The sequence below is a fragment of the Rhodnius prolixus genome, unplaced genomic scaffold (genome assembly GCF_049639745.1).
Source record: "Rhodnius prolixus isolate KJV_2025 unplaced genomic scaffold, Rpr scaffold_1, whole genome shotgun sequence".
Lineage (NCBI taxonomy): Eukaryota > Metazoa > Arthropoda > Insecta > Hemiptera > Reduviidae > Rhodnius > Rhodnius prolixus.
In genome coordinates this window covers 18,231,740-18,253,445 of record NW_027411581.1, presented here as the reverse complement: position 1 = coordinate 18,253,445, position 21,706 = coordinate 18,231,740, and the positions used below count along the sequence as shown (strand labels likewise).

Here is a 21,706-nt window from a genome sequence, read left to right as displayed (position 1 = left end):
TTCTTCTAACAGTGCTTCATAGGTAATTAAAATTAATTGGGTGTATTTAATAGTGCCCATTGTGTAAGTCGTATGTGAAGAACAGCTCCAAAGAGAAGTTCTACATAGTGTGTTGTGCGACTGTACACATTAGTGTTCAGATTGTACATGCTGGCTGGCATATACTTACTTACTGCCAACTATATAATTACTGGTAATATTGGTTATACCAATTAAAGTTCTATGTTTACAGCTAAGAAATTTCTTTCATTACAATTATTATCATTGTTTTAATACATACTTTTAAGTACACATATTTTGTTCCAAGCATTGAGAATTCAGTTGTTTTAGATTATTATAATGCTCCTTAATTAGATATATTTGTTTAATAACCGTCTATAGCGTGACCAGATGTCCGATTTTTGGTCATCTGGTCAGGTCAGGTTGTCCATCACATGTACAATCCGGAATTTATGTGGATTAACTTCTAGTTTGGTACAATTTCAGTTCTAAATCATTTCTACAAGTCTTGGAATAGAAGCTTTATTAGAATATTTTAAGGCGCCATGGTAGCCGAGCGATTAGAGGTGAGGCCTGCAAAGCTAACATATATTGTGGCACTGGATTCGATTCCCGGTCTAGTCCTTGGATTTTATTCAATGGTTAATAAAAGGAATTTATTTTATTTTTTTATTTATTATAAGTCAAGAATTATATCCCATATAATCAAGTGAAATCGTCTTTGGTGGCTATTCAATAATTGTCTTCTTCTTCCTTTGGCGCTACTGCCCTTGTAGGGCCTTCGCCTCCTTTAGCAGACTGAGCCAAACCATTTCGTGTTCGTAGCTTTCCTTCTCCACGGACTAACGCCTATGCTTCACTGATTTTTTATGGAGCAGAAGTGTCAGCCCCACGCCTAACGCGCAACCTGGAGGACCAGGGGATTTGATTTTGGGGTTTCCTTTCCCTAGGCAAGCTGCCTTCACTTTGGCGATGAGCCTTGTCCGCCCACGTAAGTCACTTCGCGTAACCCAGAGTGCACCACATGGAGGCGACATACTCTACACTCCATTCAATAATAGTCGTTCACGGTTTATTTACTAAAGTTTTTGTCCTATTAAAACCAAATTAAAACTTTCCCGTTTTTAAGTCAGAAGTAACATGTGCCTTCCCAAAACGAACGCTCAATTATTTTAGCGTAATAAAAATTTCTATATTTACTTGTATGTAAGTTAACTTTCAGCAGAAGAATTACCTTTTATGTGAGCATTTTATCCTCTACAAATGAGTTAAACGCTTCATTTATAAATTCATTTAGTAACAACCTTTTGACTAAGATAAGATAGTTTATGCTTCAGCTGAGGATACTGCGCTTTTTTTTTACCTAAAGCAAATTCAAAGCTAACTAACACAGTAAGGCGGAATGCAAGGAAGTACTTTATCTTGGAAGTAGCGGAAGTTGACTAAGTGGGGCTATTGACTGATATAAATACATACATTCAAACTAAGGTGCAGACCTCCAATCACTTCAGTACATATGTTTATTTTCTATGTTGTAGCAATTCTTCATTATCCAACCCAGATAAACATGTCTATTGCCATTATGTTGCACAAAGTATATTGTCCTTCATAATGATTCCACTTTAAAGAACTACAGCGCAGCGGTCCTTATTTCTGAGAAAATTCAAAACAGCAAAACCTTAGGCATGCTTGATCCATAGCAATTTTCCTAACATCTGTGAACTAAAAAATAAAATTACCAAAATAATCGAGCTTTGGCTACAAAATGGCTTAGATCGTTAAAGTAAAAAAAATTGTGGAATAATTTTAAAAACATCAAAATTGGTTAACCCCAAGTCGTAGAATGGAGTCAATTGTCCTTAAATACAAGTATTGCAGACCGATATTAACTATATAAAAAACGCTTAGCAAAAATAGCTTTTCCATCCGATTTACGCTTTTTAATAATAAATATATATTTATTATTGTACCGCACAACCATTTTGGCTGATGATGTGACTTGCTCTCATACACCTTAAGTGTTTCTAAAAATATTAATTATGATTACAATTCCATCGAAACTTAGTCACAGTAATATTTTTGTGATATCGAATGTGTGATTTTATTATTATGTTAGTTATACACAATATGGAGTTATACTCTACAGTCAACCTTATTTGGGGTTGCGGTTAAACCGTCATTAATGACCTTCACAGCTATGGAAGAATAAATCAGTAACAATCTATTGACTAAATAGCTACTGACAGTTTTATAGCTGATAATAAGGGAGAAGTCACCCCAGCATTTACTGTGTGCACCTTATAATTCACTCACAACATTTAAACTAACGACAACTCTACATGAAACTGTTGATCTAATATTGTATACGTTGATAGAAAAAAAACTTGTTCCCCCCTGCTTGTATTTATAGTTATTTTTTCTACTCTGACTAAGAATATGTTAAAAAGAGTAAAAATTTGGTTAAGGCACATAATTATAAAACTATCCATATAATATTGCATATGGATAGGGTGTATGATAGATGCAAGTGGGCAAAATATATCAAAAACGAAAAGTCTTCGAAATCTAGTTATTTCCCTTTTGTCTTTCAATTTCCAAGATTTAGGCTAAACCAATCAAGCGAAAGAGTGACAATAATCCCTATTTTTAAAGTTGCAATTCCGACATCCTGACTTCTATTAACATTTTATGGAGGCTGATCTTGTCAATTTCAATAGACTCTTTCAATAAATTAAATGCGGTTCACTTGTTTTGCCAGTGCCAATAACCATGTTCTTATTTTGCTCCTATGTTCACGTCTGGATTTTATCCGCCTGTCCCATTAATACCAAGTTGACAGCAAAGGCTACTGTAAGAAAAACAAATAGCTGCAAATCTACATACTAATCTAATCTTTTCATAGAACTGATTTAAGGTAAAGACATTATCCTTCTTGCTTCTCATCCGTGATGTTCATTTCTTAGTACTTGCTTTAAAATTTGAGAAAACTTTATTTGCAACGTTAAGTAAAGGTATTAGTTTATTATTATAGATATTATTTCTTAGTAGTATTTATAGTATTATAGATAAGTATTTCTATATGGTGAGTGCACTGTGGTTGTTCTTCGCTAATATCTGATTTTGGTTTTTATATCTGAGGATATTTAGAGACGATTGACCACAATTCTTTCATGAGCCTACACATTCATCTTTCTTTTTATGTTCTATTTTGCATTCTTCCAACATTTATCTTTACACTTAATAAAATTACTAAAGATTGCAATTACTGCACAGAAATGTCTGATGTGTGAATTAATTTATATAATTAAATATGGTTGAATATTAGCAACCAAAAATGTATAGAAACTTGAGAAGGGTCTGGATGAAGCAATAGTTTCAATACGCATTTTATTTTTTTCACAATTCTTCTGCGAGCACAATAGAAGGAAGAATTAGATGGTGCTATTGTTAGCTACCCCAGATGTCACTGTCTGAATCCCTCTTCGCCATACTGAATATAATACTGACATAAAAATGATAAACGGTCCGCTTCCCTCACACCGTTGGTACAATACCAATGTTTACTTACTAGTCAGCTCACTTATTCACCTATATATATTACCTGTATTGGAATCATCTTTGTTAAATTTTTGTATTTAATGGCATGGATATAATACTTGTATAAGGCGCCACGGTAGCCGAGCGGTTAGAGGCGAGACCTGCGAAGCTAATATGTATTGTGGTACTGGGTTCGATTCCCGGTCTTTAGGCCTTGGATTTTATTTAATGGTTAATAAAAAGAAATTTACAGTAAAGTATGTTTGCTAGTCGCCTCCGTCCACGACACCTAATTGGTAGTTGGACGTTAAGCCCCGCCTGAAAAAATAGGCGATTACTTTACTTTACTTTACTTTACTTGTATATTTACGACCATGTTACTAGTTTGTTGGCTTTACCTATCACAGTTGCAGTACAATGTTAAGTCAGTTAAGAGCAAGCTGGGAAATAAGTTATTAAGACTTCGATGGCTAAAAACAAGGTGGTCAACACGCACGCGACTTTCTCTTAATGCAAATAGACGCAATTACATTTTTTTGAAATGTAGAATTTGTCCTAAAAATACAATTTTGATTTAAAATGGCAGGTCAGTTAGACGATCTTAAGCAGGTCCGATAGTAGCACCTAATCCAAATATCTAACAGTAGTATGGTTAGCACGATTATTTTACAAGGGAAAGCTGCAATGATGAACGACACATTGTATTACAAAGTAAAAATTCTAATAGAGACCAGATCTAAATAAATTATTAAATTTCCTGGTTGTAAACATGTGGAGGTGGCCTCCGTGAAAATGAATCCATAAGGTATGATCCTGGTAGAGGATATCTTGTATAGGTTCTGTTAGGAAGAAAAGAAAGCGCTGCGTATCTTGTCAGAATGAAGAGGTTGAACTTCTCAGGATTCGGCTCTTCAAAGCAGAAAAATCCAAGCTTTCATTCTTCACCGAGGAGCCCTTCACCAGATTCTACTAAACAGAAAGGAGGAGAGAGGTATTTTTAACTAGGTTTGGCTCTCTGAGGTCGGGGAGGTATAGGCTTTTTGATCAACGCTCGCAGAATCTAAATATGATTCCATTAGACTAGTTTGAGATTAATTCAGTGTAAATATTTTCCTCATTAAGATTGTTGAAAGATAAAGATTCTATTAAATAACTATTATATTTTCGATTTCAAGTAAATTCATAGTCGCTTTACTTTCCATGTAATCTCTCAATCTATTAGACCAAATTGCCAGGAGTATTTCAGTGATTTCCAAATTTTTTTCTAAAAAAATTTCAATTATAACGCCAGTTTATTGGGAATAAAAAAGAATGAAACGTTATGTCCCTTAACATTAATTATTCGAACCCATAATGAAAATGCATTTTCTAGACAAGACGGTTAAAAGAGACATTTTGAGCTAGATTTGTAATTTATTTAATTATAAAACTGCAGATAAGTTATAATTACTTTTTAGTAAAGTTAGTTAATGAATTTTTAATTTCTTGAGTAGTAGAAAAATTTAATTAGATAAACAAAAGAGACACATGGCCTGCATCACCTGAGATGACAATGTGGCATGCGACGACAATCAATAGGTATTTAATTGTACAGGATACCATATGTTGCCTTTTTTAGTTTAGGTTTGGAGAATGAATTTAAAGTAAATAAAATAAGAACCTAATCATAAAGAAGAATCAAATTACTAACTTCAATTTCATTGAAGGTATATATCTAATTTTTTAGATGTTTCTCGGGCAATAAATAATTAAATAAAAAAAAATTTGGTGTAAACAAAACTTTACATTATGCATCATGTAAGATATACTACAACAAACGACTCTTTAGAGGAGTTCATTCCTCCCTTAGAACTCCACTCTTAAGAACAATAAAAATAAAAATTTATTTGAAGCGTAGAATTAGTAATTAAATACATTTGGCTTCAATACAATACATGTTTACTGCATTCTATTGAAGGCATGACGTCAAAGTTTATCGAGAACTCAATAAAATCAATGATGTGTGAAAAAATTTGAAACCATAGGGTTATATCGTAATTCGAGTTCCCTTTGCACCTCTTTCAAGAAAATTATAAAAAATTCAAAGAAAAAACCTTAATTTTACTCTTAGTCGCACGTCTTCCATTGCGAAAATTTGACAACACATTTGATTCCTTCCCTTAGAACCCACTTAAATGTTGTTTCTAGTAAAAAACCAATGCTAGACTTAATATCAATGCCATTATGGCTAAGTTGCGAGATTTTTGGCAACTTGCGACCATTTGGAGATCAAGTAGTGGGGAAGAACGACTTGAGGGTAATTCAATGGACTTTATAAAAAGGAATCATTTCATAACAGACGTTCTGAAAAGAAGATATAATAAGCCTCTTTGACTTTTTGGGAACCTGTCCCGCGTTCTAATCAAATCTAATCATCAATGCCGGACTACCAACTTATACATCTATGTATTGACGAAAGTAATTATTAAACTAAAATAATCAACGTTATTCCCCCACTCAGATACTATTTTATTCGCTCTAATTTTAGATCGAATTACACAAGTGTAAACTAAATATTCCTGCAACAACTGCACATCCCTAAACGAATTATACATACTTTTTTATTGTTATTTTTACTATTATAATCAACACGGAACCGGAAACCAGGTGTAAAGACATAAAAAAAGGAAGAAAGGCTTTTTCTTACCTTTTACCCGCGTTCCTAAAAAAAAAATTAACATAAGGGCAGCAGCAGATCTTGTCCATCTCATTATAAGGGCTAGAAGTTAGTAGAAGAAAAATGTTTTTATTCCACATTATTTTTAGCCTCTGAAAAAAGAAGAAGAAAACAACTGTTAAAAACTAAAAAATGATAGAAATTTGAACATCTATAAGAATTTAATAAGTATTCTTGCAATTTTCAAAAAGCAAGAAGGGAAACAATTCAAGTTGTTCAAAAGTCATTAACAAATATTGATATGCAAAAATAAAAAAAATATTTTTGCAACTGAAATAGTGAATCTGATATTTCGAGAAATATTTAGAGCAGATTTTATGCAACTTGCTTTCTACTTACAGTTACCGTCAAAACAATTCTTAACTTATTCATGCATCTGAGAATTACAGTAGATAAGCGAAGTCTGACATACCCTTAAGAGTTGGTAAATCAAATAAAATTACTCTCGATTCTTTTTCTTTTCTGGAAATCTTTTTTGAGAGGCTTTTCTCTCTGTTGGTAAAGTATAACTGTTTTTAGAGTGAATTGAGGTTGTTTTATTATGCAAAGGACTTGTGGTCAACGTTTGGAGAACTGTCATTCTAGAAAAATGAAAGAGCTGCTAGCTTCTTGTTCAAGGTGCTGGTAAATATATAGGGATTTCAAAAAACGAGGACATAGAATAGCTACTGGCTAGTCGGATTTCTAGGTGTTGACATTCTGGTCAATCCTTTATGCAAGAACATTGTGGACCCGTCAGTCTAAAAGATTCAGAGCGCATCCTGGATTATCCTCAAGAATCATCAAAACAAACATCTCCGGTAAATATACCCATTTTCAAGAATGCGACAATACTTTCGAGGTAGAGAAATTCAACTGAATATGAGCTATACCTAAATTCTGATTAAAATACAAGTTAAATAATGAAGTTTCTGAACTTCAAATCTTTGTTTTTAATATGATTTTTTTTTTTTTTTTTTTTTTTTTTTTTTTTTTTTTTTATAGCTCTACAGCCCTTGTAGGGCCCTGGCTTCCTTAGTAATTTTCCTCCAGTCTTCTCTCTCTTTTGCCTTATACCTCCATCGTGCTATGCCCAGCTTAGCAATATCTTCTTCCACTTCCTCAATCCACCTTCTCCTCGGTCTGCCGACCTTTCTTCTTCCTTCAGGTTTATTTCTGTACAACTTACTTGTAATACTATCCCTATCCATGCGCTCTACATGCCCCAGCCAGTCAAGTCTTTTCCCTTTAATTTCAGCTACTATGTCTGGCGACGCGTAAAGCTCACTGAGCTCCCTGTTTTTCCTAATGCTCCAAACTCCGTCCTTCAGGTTAGGGCCAAATATTTTCCTTAAAATCTTCCTCTCCCAAACCCTTAGCATGTTACTATCGCTCCGGTTCAGCAGCCATGTCTCTGATCCATAAATTACAACCGGCCGGATAATAACTTTATAGATATGGAGTTTGTTCTTACGTGAAATGGACTTTGATTTCATTATCCGGCTCAATGCGAAGAAGCATCTGCTACCTGCAGCCAACCTCTCTTGAATTTCACTTATCACATCCCGCTGCTTTGTGAATATGGCTCCCAAATATTTAAATGTTTTAACATTTTCAAACTTATTTCCGTTGATGTTCACATAACTTAACCGACATATTCTGCTGTCAAACCTTGAAGCTAACATGTACTTGGTTTTGTCACAGTTTACTCGTAAGCCAACGGACTTTGCCTCTTTTTCTAACTGCTCATAGCTCTCCTCCAAAGCTCTAAAAGTCCTTCCAACTAATATGACGTCATCCGCATACGCCAAATACTGAATGGATCGTTCAAAGATCGTACCATTCGGGTTTACCTTAATACTTCTGATGACCTTTTCTAAACTAAGGTTAAACAATATGGTTGACAGAACATCACCTTGTCGCAGTCCTCTATTAATGTTAAACAGTCTTGAGCAGCCGCCTTGTACTTTCACTTTTGCTGATGAGTTATTCAAACACATCTACACCAGATTGCTCAGTTTCATAGGGATACCAAACTCCTGTAGAATTTCAAAAATCTTGCTCCGAAACAGACTATCGTATGCTTGCTTAAAATCTATAAACAAGTGGTGTAAATCGATGTTATATTCATAACACTTCTCGTGTATCATCCTCATTGAAAAGATGTGATCGATAGTCGATCTATTCCTACGGAAGCCAGCCTGGTAGTCACCCAATATCTTTTCGGAATACTGTGTCAGTCTCTTTGCCACTAATTTCGCCATAATCAACACAATGGACAACATGGCTATTCCTCTGTAGTTTTCGCACAGTGTCCTCTCTCCCTTTTTGAAAATCGGACATATAACTGCTACAGACCATTCCTCTGGCATCCTTTCCTTCACCCAAACATCTACTATTAACTTGTAAATTCTTTCCCAGAGTAGATTACTTCCTAGTTTTATCATTTCAGAGACTAAACCATCAATTCCCGGTGCCTTATTATTTTTTAGCTCCATTATAATTTCATCGACTTCCTCTCTTTCTGGATATTCTACATAATCCTCTTCATCAGGTGGATCGGGCTCCCTTTGTGTATTTCCCTCCTCGGGCATCTCATTTTCCTCCTCATCTTGCATATTTAGGAGCTCTTCAAAATACTCCGCCCATTTATTCCTAACATCCGTCTCCCCTCCAATCAAGTTACCATCCTTTCCTCTGCAGAACTGAATACTCGGCTGAAAACCTTTTTTCTCCATCTTAACAGCAGTATAGAATTCTTTAATTCTGTTATTTACTCCATCATCCTCCATTCTCAGTAACTTCGTCTGCTCGAATTCCCTCTTCTTTTTCCTACATATTCTGCTTACCACTCGCCTCTTTTCCTTGTATTCTTCCACGTTTGCTCTGGTAGTTCTATTTATCACCTTCATTCTTGCTCTATTCCTTTCTTCCACTTTCATTTTACATTCTTCATCAAACCATTCACTCCTCTTTGATTGTCCTTTTTTCCCAGCGGCGATTTCCGCTGCTTTAATGATCGCCTCTTTGATATCTTTCCACTTCTGGTTGATATCCTTCTCTTGGTCTGAGGTTGTGGCTGTTAAGTGTTTGTCTATTTTAATATGATTTAAGATAAGAAAACTAGAAAACAATTCCATACTAAATACCTCTATTCTTATACTATAATCTATGACAATGAAAAGAGAAATGAAATTCACTTGTACTCAACTAAAAATGTTTATGCCCCTATAAAAGTCAGCTGTTTGTAAACTTACTCAAGGAACTTATCTCTCACTACTAACTCCGTTAACTGCATAGTCAGGGCAAAGTTCTCTCGTTATTTTCGTCAAGTAGTAAATTTCGACTATGGAATAACTTTTCTTATATTAGCGTAATTTCTCTTTTTGGGTGTTAAATTATAGGATAATTAACTTTAATTATTCAGTAATTTGTGTATGCGTTGTGCATAATTCAGCGCCCTGTATGCATTTGTGCTGGATATTAACATATTCAGGGGGTTGGCACGTGCTCTTCAGGTTGGGACATGATATAGAAACATCTGTTTCCGTTTTTCCTCTTCCGTTTCTACCCTTACCTGTTGCACTCTTCTTCTCAGCCCTCTGTTCGTCTATACAAATAATCATCCCTTTGGATATTAAATAAATTTCTTTTTACTACCTTATTCACCATAACAATTGTCACCCTCTAAATCTATTCCATGATATCCAGTCGGTACATCCTGTCAGTTGTGTGTATATAGGGTTCTTCTTTTTCTAAAATTTTATATGAAACAGGTTTATGTTCCTGTCATAACTTTAACATATGCAGTGCAATCAGCTAATGGATAGTTCTGCATTGCTAATAGTATGAATAAATCAGTTATTTAATAATCTATTCTAAAGGTTTGAAAGAAATACATGTGATGTGCTGTTTTCAAATGCAACAGTTTGCATCAAAACCTCTCTCGTATTGATTAAAAGAAATATATATCTTGTAACAGTAATTCTTGTTTTGTGAAGTGGGGTGAGAGAAAAAATGCTTTTAGAGGTTTATTTACACAGAGGGTGCATGTAACTGAAAATCTAAGTAAATCCAATGATTCAAATTTCTCCTTAATGCAAGCAGGAAGCTTGTATGATTTGATGATGTATCTGTCATTCAACTATTTAACGTTTTCATGAACTTATTATATTCTCAAGATATTTTAAATTAACTTTGAAAATAACCAAAAAAACTAATTCGTGGCAGCTATTGTGGAGATTTCTTTTGTATTCTGTCTTAGAGCAACTTACTTAATGAATTGCCTTAAGAGGGCATTTTCCAAAAATGATTATTAAATGCTACTTAATAAATAGAAGATAATGTGATTATATGGATCGAACTTAAAACTACGTACAATAAATAGCGATGGTACAGAAAATAAAGCAGAGTTCCTTACAATGTGATTGACAAATTTAGGGAATTTCCGCAGTCAAAATTACTTTCTTTTACAGCTCTAAATAGAATGTTTTTGAGTTTTCACCGCATATATACGTGTTAAGATTTCGAGTTTGAATTTGAGTAGTACAAATTGGACAGAAACTGTATTTTGAGCTGTCTTGTGAGGGGGAGGAAACGTCCCACTAAAAGGCCACTCTAATTTCATCTATGGTCCTAAAAATTTACACAAATGATTTGGTAAAAATAGCGGGTGGAGCGGGAGTTGGACTAGAGGTTATGAGCGTGGCTTTGAAAGAAGATCTCCAGTTCGAATCCTGGGTGTAGCTACTTTTTATTTGCTATTAAAAAAAAATGGTTAAAGTATGTTCTGCCCCTGACCACGATACCTAATTGGACGTTAAGCCGCGCCTGAAAAAAATGGGCGATTACTCTACTTTAATTGTGCTATGTTCTACTTTGTTTGCCATTTCACTGGCTTTACTACGTATTAAATATTGGTGAGAATTAAATAATTTGCAAAAATAATTTGGTAATAGAGTATATAAATCTTTCCTACTGTAATGAATAGTCAAGGAATCAAACCAATTAATGTAGCTATATTAAATAAACCCTCACTCTAATTTATAAAAGAAATCGTGTGAATTTTTCGTATCAGATTTTTTTTTGTTATATTTTGATTATTTTTTAAAATATTTTTTAACACGAAAACTAAGACCATGGTCAATCTTTCATGTGGCAGCTGCAAATGCTGGCGCACGTGCCATGCTATAGAACTATTCCACATTTGCGAAGGTTTAAGTTAATACCTTCCAATACACCTAAAGTGCACATGCATAAGATTCACCATGGTAGAATGCCGCCACCAGTATGTAAAAAGTGTAACCATTCATTTCTGCTCAAGATGTTTGATCCATTGAAACACTGCTACATCCTGAGATAACATGGCGGGCATGTGCTATTTCTTAGTTTGTGCCAGCTGTTAAACGACGGTCTCTATTTACCTGTTGCAGCTTCAGCTTGACGGGTACAACCACCACATGCTCTTTCAGTTGCTATTTCCTTTAGCTTATCTATTTGCCTGTTGCCTCCTCCATCTTCCTTGAATACACCTTGAGCACCTTCAAACTTTCCACCTGAATCCATGGGAAGACATCTGTCCCACGATAGAGTCCATACCTAGCAAAACCAAGAGAGTAACTATTTAAATATAAATTGTTTAGTAATAGCAATTATAATAAGAAAATAAATAATGAACAAATGATGATAACAATTTACACGACTTTCTCCAGAATGATTAAAAAAGGTAACTTTATAGTGGGACAAAGTTCCCTAGGAATGACACACAAGTACCACAATAATAGTCAGATATAGCTGGAAAAAGTTATGAGATTAAAAACTTATCTTTATAGTTACATCCAAATAGAAATAAAGGTAAGTACGTAGAGCAAATATTACAGTGAAATAAAATATTAAATATAATGTTAAGCGAAAGAGAACTCAAGAGGATTTAGAAATGACAAGCTAGAGTTAGATGAGTTGGTGGGTGCCCTGAAGGAAATTAGTGACCAGAATAAGGTCTTTCTAGTTTGGGTACCTGGTCATTCAGGACACAAGGGAAACGAAGTGGCAGATTTATTGGCCCGGGAAGGCTCTGCGGGACACTTCGTTGGCCCGGAGCCCTGTTTTGGGGTTTCGAAATGTGTTATTCGAATTCTGCGGCCACTAACTTATGGGTGCAGAGTAGGGCTCAGGAGTGGTGGCTCAGGAGGCGAAGGAGTTCATCAGAGGCTATTCGCCGAGGCTGACCGCAGAATTAATCCGTCAAGGCCGTGGGGCTATAAGAATAATTGTAGGCCTATTAACTGGCCACTGCAGGCTCAGAAAACACATGCATCGCATGGGCCTGGCAGATGATAGCCTTTGTAGGTTCTGTCAGGAAGAAGAGGAAACGGCACTGCACGTGTTGTGTCAGTTTGAAGGGTTTGTATGGCTAAGGTTGTTACTTCTCGGGGTGGAAAAACCAAGGCCTGAGAGTTTTTCGCAGGAGCCACTGTCCAGACTTAAGAGTCTGATTAAGCGGACGGGTCTAGAGGGTGAGCTCTAAAGTCGGGGAGCCACAATAGATCCATAGGGGTCGCGGTGGCGTAGGCCTTAATTTAATCTATTCTATTCTAGATGAGTTGGTGTCAGAGGCGAGTTTTAAAACTGTAGAAATGAAAATGTAAACAAATAAGAGTTCCAAAGAGAAGTGGGACTAATGTGGAAAGATTTTTCAAAGGCGCTGTTTCTAGGGAAGGAAAGAATATAGATTCAAGCTTTTAAGGGTGAGAATGGAATCTTTGGATATTTGAAGAGCAACAAATTAGAATAGGAGAAACAAATGATTCAAACTTCAAATGATTGCCAAATGTTAGTTCACTTCAATGTAGTTACTAATATTTTATTCGTTGTTGCACACATTTAATGTATACCAGATCGGTCAGATTTTCATTCATAATCACAAGTAGATCAATTAGTTTGTTGCAAAAATTTCGACTTCACTTGTATTTCTGTCTCGCACTACACTTGCTGACTCTTTCGACTCCAAACTGTTTAATCTACATCTGATGATGGGTAAAGAAAGGTCAGGTCCAATAAACATTCGTGCTACGACGGATGTAATTAACGATAATGTCCAGCTCTGCAGACCTAACCACATTTTTAATGGTTATGCCAATATCTCTTTTGAGGGAAGTCATCCCAGAACCCCAACCCGTTAGAAAATCAATTTCAATGAAAAGAATTTAAACAAAAGCACAAGACTTTGTTTGTGTAGATAGTGTGCGAAAGCTAAAGATAAATTAATCAAGAAATTCCCCCTCATGATGAAGCGATTTCTTCAAACTGTGAAACTTAGCATCATATCTAATGTATATATTTTATATATATAATATAAATTTAATGGTAATATCGCACAATACAGTTAAATGGTACTTTAGGAAGAAGCCTCCTCAAACCTTCCTCAGAATTGCCGGCAAATCAATTTTTCTGGATACAATAATTCTCAATATAAATATTGCAGTAAGAATGAAGATAATGGCCACAAATTGAGAAATAGTTTCAAGAAATTCATACTATTTTTCTTCAATCTTGAAATAAATAACAACCACAATTTTACCTAAATTAAATTTACGCCGAAAACGTTCACATGGAAGTGATAGATCTAGTTAGGTATAAAAGCGACACAAATATTAAAGAAAATCTTAAGAATATCATGGACCACTAAACTATTCTTGGTATTCCGATGACCTCACTTGAACTAGTCTTCCTGAGTAGTTTTTGTTTTAGATTTAATCAATTTTTAAGTGTAATAATATTTAAATATTTTACTACAATAACAAAAAATAAAACTAACACCACGACCTTAAAAGCAGATGGCAAATTCTAAAAACTCATTGAACTTCAACTCTTACTGTTCCATAACAATTGAAATTTGTCCTCTCTCTCTATTGCAGGAATACCCAAATTTTGGTGGAAGCAGATTTGAAAAGTAAGCTAGGAAACAAAAAGAGATAGAAAAATGGGGCACATGCTTTGCTGCGAGGATGTTGTAGCACCTGGAGCTCCAACCAACTGTTGCTTCTCTGATTTAGCCTGCTGCGACTGCTGTTGCTCTCCGTGTGTAATGAGAGAGAAGAGCAGCATCACCTGTTTACCAAAGCCGAGCCTGCTGTTAGCAAGGATTCATACATAGCCACATCTGACATCTACCACTCTTCGCTTCCTGTTTGCCAGGAGTATATTATAATTTTTTTAATTTTTTTTATGTACACAAATACACTCTCATTCCCTCTATTCGCTCTCTAAACTGATACTCTGAGTAAAGTTCATGTCACATGCTAATACAGTTACTGATAACAGCAACCTGTACATGTCCCGCTTCGACAAAAAATAAAAATCAGTGTAGGTTACATTGTTGCTATCTTTGCAGGTGTTTTATGCAAATTCTGAGGACATAAACGTTCTTTTTTGCCTTTTTCTTTTCTAATCCAACCACTATTTTATTACTGGGTGGTTCAAGTGTTCAACCTAATCACGTTAAAATTATGGCTTGCAAGGTGAATTATTTGTTAAGGTTAATGCTGATTGCATTAACGTGCGTAACCTAATCGAAGTTTGAACGACGCAACAGGCAATTTTAATGAATCCAGGTAAAAAAAAAAAGTCACATGTAAGGTTATAAAGTCGTAAAAAATAAAAGAACCGGGCAATCTTATCCCTACGTCAGCGTCTCGTTGGCAGTAAACTCTTGAACTCCACTTTTTCATTTCTAGATTTTTGTTTGTTTGTAATAGGGTGTACTTCCTGGAAATATATTATAAAATATATAATTTGAGGCCTTGGCCATTTAATTCTTGCAGTCAAATACATTACACTTCCATTTCTACCATGGACGTTTATTGTCAGTACAATTATTTCAATTAAAATTCAGCAAAAAACATCGAATGAAATCCAATAAAATCAGCAAACCGAAAGTGCACTTTGCTGAACGAAGACTTTATACTTAAATGTATATATTTCTTAAAGTTGGCTCCAACGATTTGCTTAAACATTCGTGCGCTTATTGTAAGCATCGTGAAAAGCTTTAAATGTTATTTACATTTTCCCTTCTTAATTCTTTTTAAGGCACTTTTTGGAAAAGGTGGGGATTAGTTCGTTTTAGCGACACTTAAAGAGATATATAATAATAAAATTAGTAGGAATTCAAATTTTAAAATCTCCAAGCCATGAAAATCCATAGAGGAGAGACATTAATATTTTTTTAATTTTTTTTATTTTCTCAAAAATCGGTCTAACAATTTATACAAACTTCTTGCATTCATGCTGATCTATACTTTTATTTGAAATATTTTTTCAGGAAAACCCTACAAAAGTACTTCTGGAGGGTGAATAGTTTCTCCCTTTAGTACCATTTCAGAATAATTTTCAGTCCAACCTCTTAAATTTTACCGTTCATAATTTTTAGTGACTGATTCATTGTTTCAATAGGATGAAAAAATATTATTAAGAGTTAAATGGATAGCAAAAATAGCTTACCGTTACGTTGGCGTAGTTCTGAATCAATTATTTGAAACGCTTCTCTAGCAAAATTCATTTTGAGGCTGTTCAGATGGTGGAATAAGTGGAATGTCCTTGAACAGAAAAAGAACAGAGAAAATCTAATCATTAATCCTATGTAACTTATAGATAAAAGGAAATATCCCACCAAAACATGAAGATCAATACCAGTGGAATAAATATTTCATTAACTTTAATCTCACCCTTGAAATCCGGGAAGAGGAAAAAATATAACATAATAAATAATAAGGGATCACGGCATGGTTCAGAAATCAAATAACAAAAATACTATTTATGTCAACAACTACCATGCCAATCAAAGGGTTAATTGTTGCCATTTTTCCGCCTATTGTAATAATTTTCTTTCACCAATGTACTTTAAAGAAAAAGTTACTTAAGGCGCCGCTTCGCTTAAAGCTTAAAAAGTCTATAGTTAACTCCACTGTCTCTAGAGTTAGGAATTCCCAGTTCGGTTTCAATGATCTATTGTTACCTTTTATTGCACTAAAAGTAATAAATAAGATTTAACCAGACAAAACAACATCAAGAGAATACAAATAAATTATTGTAGCATTTACAAAGAACTAAAATCCCTTCGCTGTAATTTTTAGGTATTTATTGTTCTTTTGATGTATTTCAACCGCTGTTTGATCTTATTTAGCCTGGTTTAACATTTTGTAGATTATCTATTCAGGAAATTCAGGCTACTAATAAAGATGCCGTAATATGCACGCGATTTATTTATTTAAGAATGTCACTGTTCGGTGGTTACAAAACTTCTAATCGGAATCTAATCGCTCTCCTCATGAGGCCTAATGGTTCCTGAGCTTTTTTCATTTTCCTAATGAACTATATACATTAATTATTTTTAGTTAAGTTTGTACAGCCAAAATAGAAACTATTTTCAAATTGTAATTAGTATTAAATGATATCTGATAGATCAGTAGTTTAGGCAATCTGATATAAAGTGTTCTAAGGTGTTACTTTTGAATAATAAAAAAGTGAAACAGAAGATCACTTATTCTTACTTTTATATTTTACTGCTTTAAATTTAAGGCGCATCAGTATCTAAGGTCACTGAGCCCGGTACTTTTTTCAGTACACTGTCGGACAGTGTTGGATTCGAACCCAGAATCCTCCGTTTGGACTCTAACCACTAAGCTTTTCCTTAATCTTTTAATGCTCAATTATATTAATGATTAAACAAAATCGTAAGAAAATTACAAAAACTAAAACAAAAAAAATAGATAAAATAAAGTGGCATTTCTGTTGGTTGATTTTGTTCAACAGCTTATCCAGATGGAAACACCTAACAAGATGGTTGATAATATGAACTGAAAAATTTTTCTTCTTAAGTTGTGCTGAAGATCGGCGCGGTGCTCAAGATTAATTCAACGGGAAAGGCCCGAAAGAATAAGATGGCACAAAGAAGTAGAGGACCACATAATAATTCGAATCTACCAAAGAGCCTTAACAAGTACAGACACACACACTAAATAGGAGATGACTGGCCCAGGAGATGACAATAATAAAAAATGCAAACTATTTCAAGGATTTTCAAATGGAAATTTCATGTTTTTTATTTTTGCAATAAAATTAATATATTTTTTTTTCTTGTTTTAAGATAAAAAAAAAATCGCTGATAAAGAAAGAAGTAGAGCCAGGGACTAAATTTCATCCTTTCAGTTTGAGGTTTTACAAAGCTTTACAAAAAATTACATAATCATAGGGATACGTTTAATAGACAAGTAGTAAAACAGATACCTGTTGATATGTTTGATATCAAGGGTGGATGCATGACGTTTGGATAAGTTTTCAGAGATAGACAGGAGGCATAGTTGTAGGAGTGGCCAGGTGGAGTAGACCGGAACTTGTCCCACATCTGCTGCCAACTTCCTCCACAATCTCTACAACAACAACTACATTAAGACCACTTCCTCGACAGGCCCCATTCATAACGCACGTATGTGTTTGTATGCCGGTTTGTTCTTCGCCTACATTTACACCGGCCTCCATCCTCTAGGACAATGCTTCAACTTCAATAACAATGGCCGGTGTCTTCCTCCTAGAACATAACCGCCTTTATTTTCTTTCTATGAATCCACTTACCTCCTTAACCACAAGCCTTTTGTTTTCATTTTTTCTTTTCTTTTTTTTTTAGTTTTTCCAAGATATAGATTGGCATTTCCTTTAGCAACCCTGATTTGCTGTTCTACTCTGTATTACATCTGTGCTAAACGCAAGAGATTTAATTAATGTAAAGAAAATATCTCCATATTATTAAATTTAACTCCATATTATAAAAATTATAAAAAAAAAAAAAAGGAATAATATTTAGAGACAAAAGGATAATATTGAGAAATGATACCGGACATAGCTCACCGATGAAGTAACCAAACTTACTCATGAAATCAATATAGAAACCAATTTTAGTGAGAGGAGAAAGTAATGACTGTGATGATTGGTGATGATTTGAGAAGAGATATGTTTTGAAGTATTAAATCATAAAAAAAAAACAGAAAATATTTCTAAATCCTCCTCATTCTTATATCTATGCGGTAGAAGAACGACCTTATGTTGTGACAAAATTGTAAGGTATATAAAATTGTTAGCTGGTACGTGTTACTGCCACAAATAAATGAATCATTAATGAACACAGATCTTGGTGTTGTTTTGAAAACGATTCGAAAACCCCAGAATATTTTGTAAATTAATAAAACTTATGAGTCCAATACTTACGGACAAGCCACTTTTTTCCCACTTTGATTTTTGGTAACAGCTTACATTCTCATTGCCTACTGATAAATATAAATATTCAAAATTGAACTGATTTGATTTACCTGAATTATATTCTTCTTTTTTCTGTTTCTCATCTCTACTTCTAACTTAAAGGATCCATTTTTCCACCATATTTAAACTGGCCCACCCTTTTTAATGCTTTTGTACTTATTACTTCTGGTTATCTGGTAAAGTTACCTGTCTAAACGAATTCTGTGTTCATTTCCAAGTCAACTACTCTTACATACATCGTACGTTATAATCAGTGGCGTCTCAATGTTCTGAAATAGACACAGTTTGCTGATAAAACTATCGACTATTAAGATATGATTTATTTTAATATTCAACATCGTTCTATCACACTTCATCCTCCATAATATGAGAGCAAACATTTGATACTTATTTGTAAAGCTTTTTTTTTTTTGTTTTTTTGTTTGGCATTGGCTTTTGCCATACAGCCAGCAGCATCGTCTAGGTGCTTATCGCTAGAATAACACTCACTCTTCATTCTTACTTATAAATACTCCACTCATTCATCCCTCTACTATATACAACTACTTATGTTACATAAACTACAGCCAATGGATGGATCAGTACTCTATATTCCTGCCATCCTTATAGCTTAACCTAAATTAAAATCACATAATCCTTCTCTAATCATTTTCTTGCATTCATTCTAATCGGCTATAAATTTTAAATACATTCATACGATTCATTACTAGCTCTGCTATAGACTTAAGCACATAGATGTTGATGGAGAATATTGTCTTATTTGTAAAGCTCTTCTAAAAATAATTATTGTATTAATTTTTTTTGAATGATTTAAGGAGCGTCAACATCTTAGGTTATTGGCGCCAGAAGCTTTTTCAGTGCACTGCCGGCCTCCGGACAGTGTTCTCTCGTTACGGACAACACTGTCCATCACCGGACAGTGAGCTGTAAGAAGCTCCTAGGAAGAGAAAATCTAAGGGTCAGCAGCTGGATTCGAACCCGGGACCTCCGCGTGGGAATCCAGTACGCTAACCGCATAGCTAATCCCTTCCCTTATTGTATTAATATTTCTATCATTTACTAATTTCTCTTAAACTAATTACTTAATTAGAATACTAAAGAAAATTTAAAAATACTTTTTTCTTCACTTTAGAAACAAAGCTCGTTAGAACCAAGCGAAATAATATGATGAATATAACGGAAGATACTTTGTAGACTAATACAAATAAGGAGGAAGTTATAGTAGAGGACGGAAGCGAACTTACCCACAGGGGAGAGAGAGATATTCCCGTGAGAAGTGAAGATGTTAATATGGACCATAGATGACATGTGTTGGTACCTCTAGCCAACTCAGGAAACTGGCCTTTTAGCCTGTACTACGTCACCAATTAGTTCCTTATGGTTATTATTATGGTTCAAACCATAGTTATTTTTCTTTGCCCATTTCAAAAATTCTCATTAAATTTAATGGAAAGAAAAGGTGTGCGGCAAGTAAGCAAGTATTTTTGGTCAAATAAATAAATATTGGTACACTTTATGGTTGTTATTAAAAAGCAAAGAATCAAACGATTTTCCTATTTCTCATCTACTGTAAATAATCTTTAATTAAATGTAAGAAAGCAGTAACATTTTTAATAATATTCTTGGCGCTTATCGTAAGTTCACACTGTGACCATCAGTAAAGTGAAAATTCCCAAACTACGTTGAGCTTTGAAGATACTTTTGAACTCAAAAACAGCAAATTTTTATGTTTAAAAAATGCTACCTCAAAATCTGAACAATATTAATTGGGATTAAATGAGTAAATATAACTTATACATTTGAAGAAAAGTAGTTGAACAAAATTTATTGAGTAAATTTTGTGGTTTTTAACTATTGCTTCACAAATTCAGAATTTAAAGGAAGTTTCACTAGGTAAATTCGATCAGAGAAAGTCGTGTAAATATGGGCGCCAGGTCTTTTCTGATTCAAATGATAAAAAAAACAATGGCCTTAAAAGCAAATCACTGAAAATGTCTCCTCTCTCTTCGTTTTACCGTAAAATTATATCATATAGTTTTTTGCGTTAATATATTAATTTTAATAAATTTTAATTAATCGATCGAATTCTTTTTCATAAAAATTGATTTAAGAAGATATTTATTGTAAGTGCCCTTTTTCTCTTTTTCAGTTGAACTGCGATTTTAATTTTATTACAGCTTTCTCTCTGGCTAAGGATGAATTGTTTTTTTGACGGAACTAAACATGCAAACACAAGATGAAATGGGCACAAGCTCAATGAATATCCGAATGGATTTAGGTAGCGCAAATCACGGAGAGATAAACAGGGCCCAAGAACATTTCAACATTTCTGTGCCAATTTTTGTTCCCCATTGTCACTCCATTTAGGATCACCTAAACACATTCAACTTCACCGTTTTGCCCTCCATAATAAATCCAGTTAGGTTATAAGAACTTTCTATCAACCAACTGTTGATTTGTTTAATATTTCTTATTACTTCTCAGGAAAGAAAATTAAATCATATCTCATGCACCTGGTAATAAATCCAGACCGATGAAAGCACCTGCATAAAGCAGGTTCACTTCCTCCATTTGTATTTGTACTAAAGTACTATAATACTAATAATACTCTTACTTATTGGGAAATTAATCAGTAATGGCTTTTACAATACCTACTCATCTGCCATTTCCTAAAACACAGTTTTTTCCACCTAATCACCTTCACATAATCCTTTTCTAGCTATTTTATTTCCTCTCTTTAGTCATATATCTGTTTTCGCCTCGGTAAACCTCTCTTTCTTGGCTCTTGCAATGTTAAAGTCAGAACATCCTTGATTGAGGAAAAATCTCTCAAGAACTGTAATCTGAAAATTTAGATTAAATAAAATTTAATTAGCTACAAAATTGTACAAGTAGGTTGTCTAGAAAAGCATGCCATCAATCTTAAGGTACACTAATCTTGCTAATGCAAGAACACTAATCAGATGTTTTTATTTATTTATTTTTAATTACGTCAACATCCGAAGTCATGAGCGCCCGGAGCTTTTTTTTAGTCATTGCCATCTTTCGGAGAGTGTTCTCTCATTACAGTACATCACCGAACAGTGAGCTTCTAGAAAGTGAAAATCTGAGGGCCAGTAGGACAGCTGTTTACTTATTTTGATATTTTTTCAATAACCTCTCCAA

At 34.2% G+C, this 21,706-nt stretch overlaps 1 protein-coding gene across 41 annotated transcripts in view; it reads right to left on the bottom strand.

Annotated features, from left to right (window-relative positions):
* The window catches only part of LOC141456481 (uncharacterized), a 132,860-nt gene that overhangs the window by 97,141 nt on the left and 14,013 nt on the right, over positions 1–21,706 (bottom strand). For 27 of the 41 annotated variants that reach the window (XM_074132732.1, XM_074132524.1, XM_074132543.1 and 24 more), the window contains 7 exons: positions 21,193–21,384; positions 18,592–18,810; positions 17,861–17,984; positions 17,516–17,656; positions 15,731–15,825; positions 11,656–11,830; positions 6,224–6,345 (listed from right to left, as the gene is read on the bottom strand). In XM_074132732.1, coding sequence (XP_073988833.1) covers positions 11,775–11,830; positions 15,731–15,825; positions 17,516–17,656; positions 17,861–17,889 — 321 coding nt within the window. In that variant the 5' untranslated portion in view covers positions 17,890–17,984; positions 18,592–18,810; positions 21,193–21,384 and the 3' untranslated portion in view covers positions 6,224–6,345; positions 11,656–11,774. The other 14 variants (XM_074132743.1, XM_074132748.1, XM_074132741.1 and 11 more) reach the window with 9 other exon arrangements.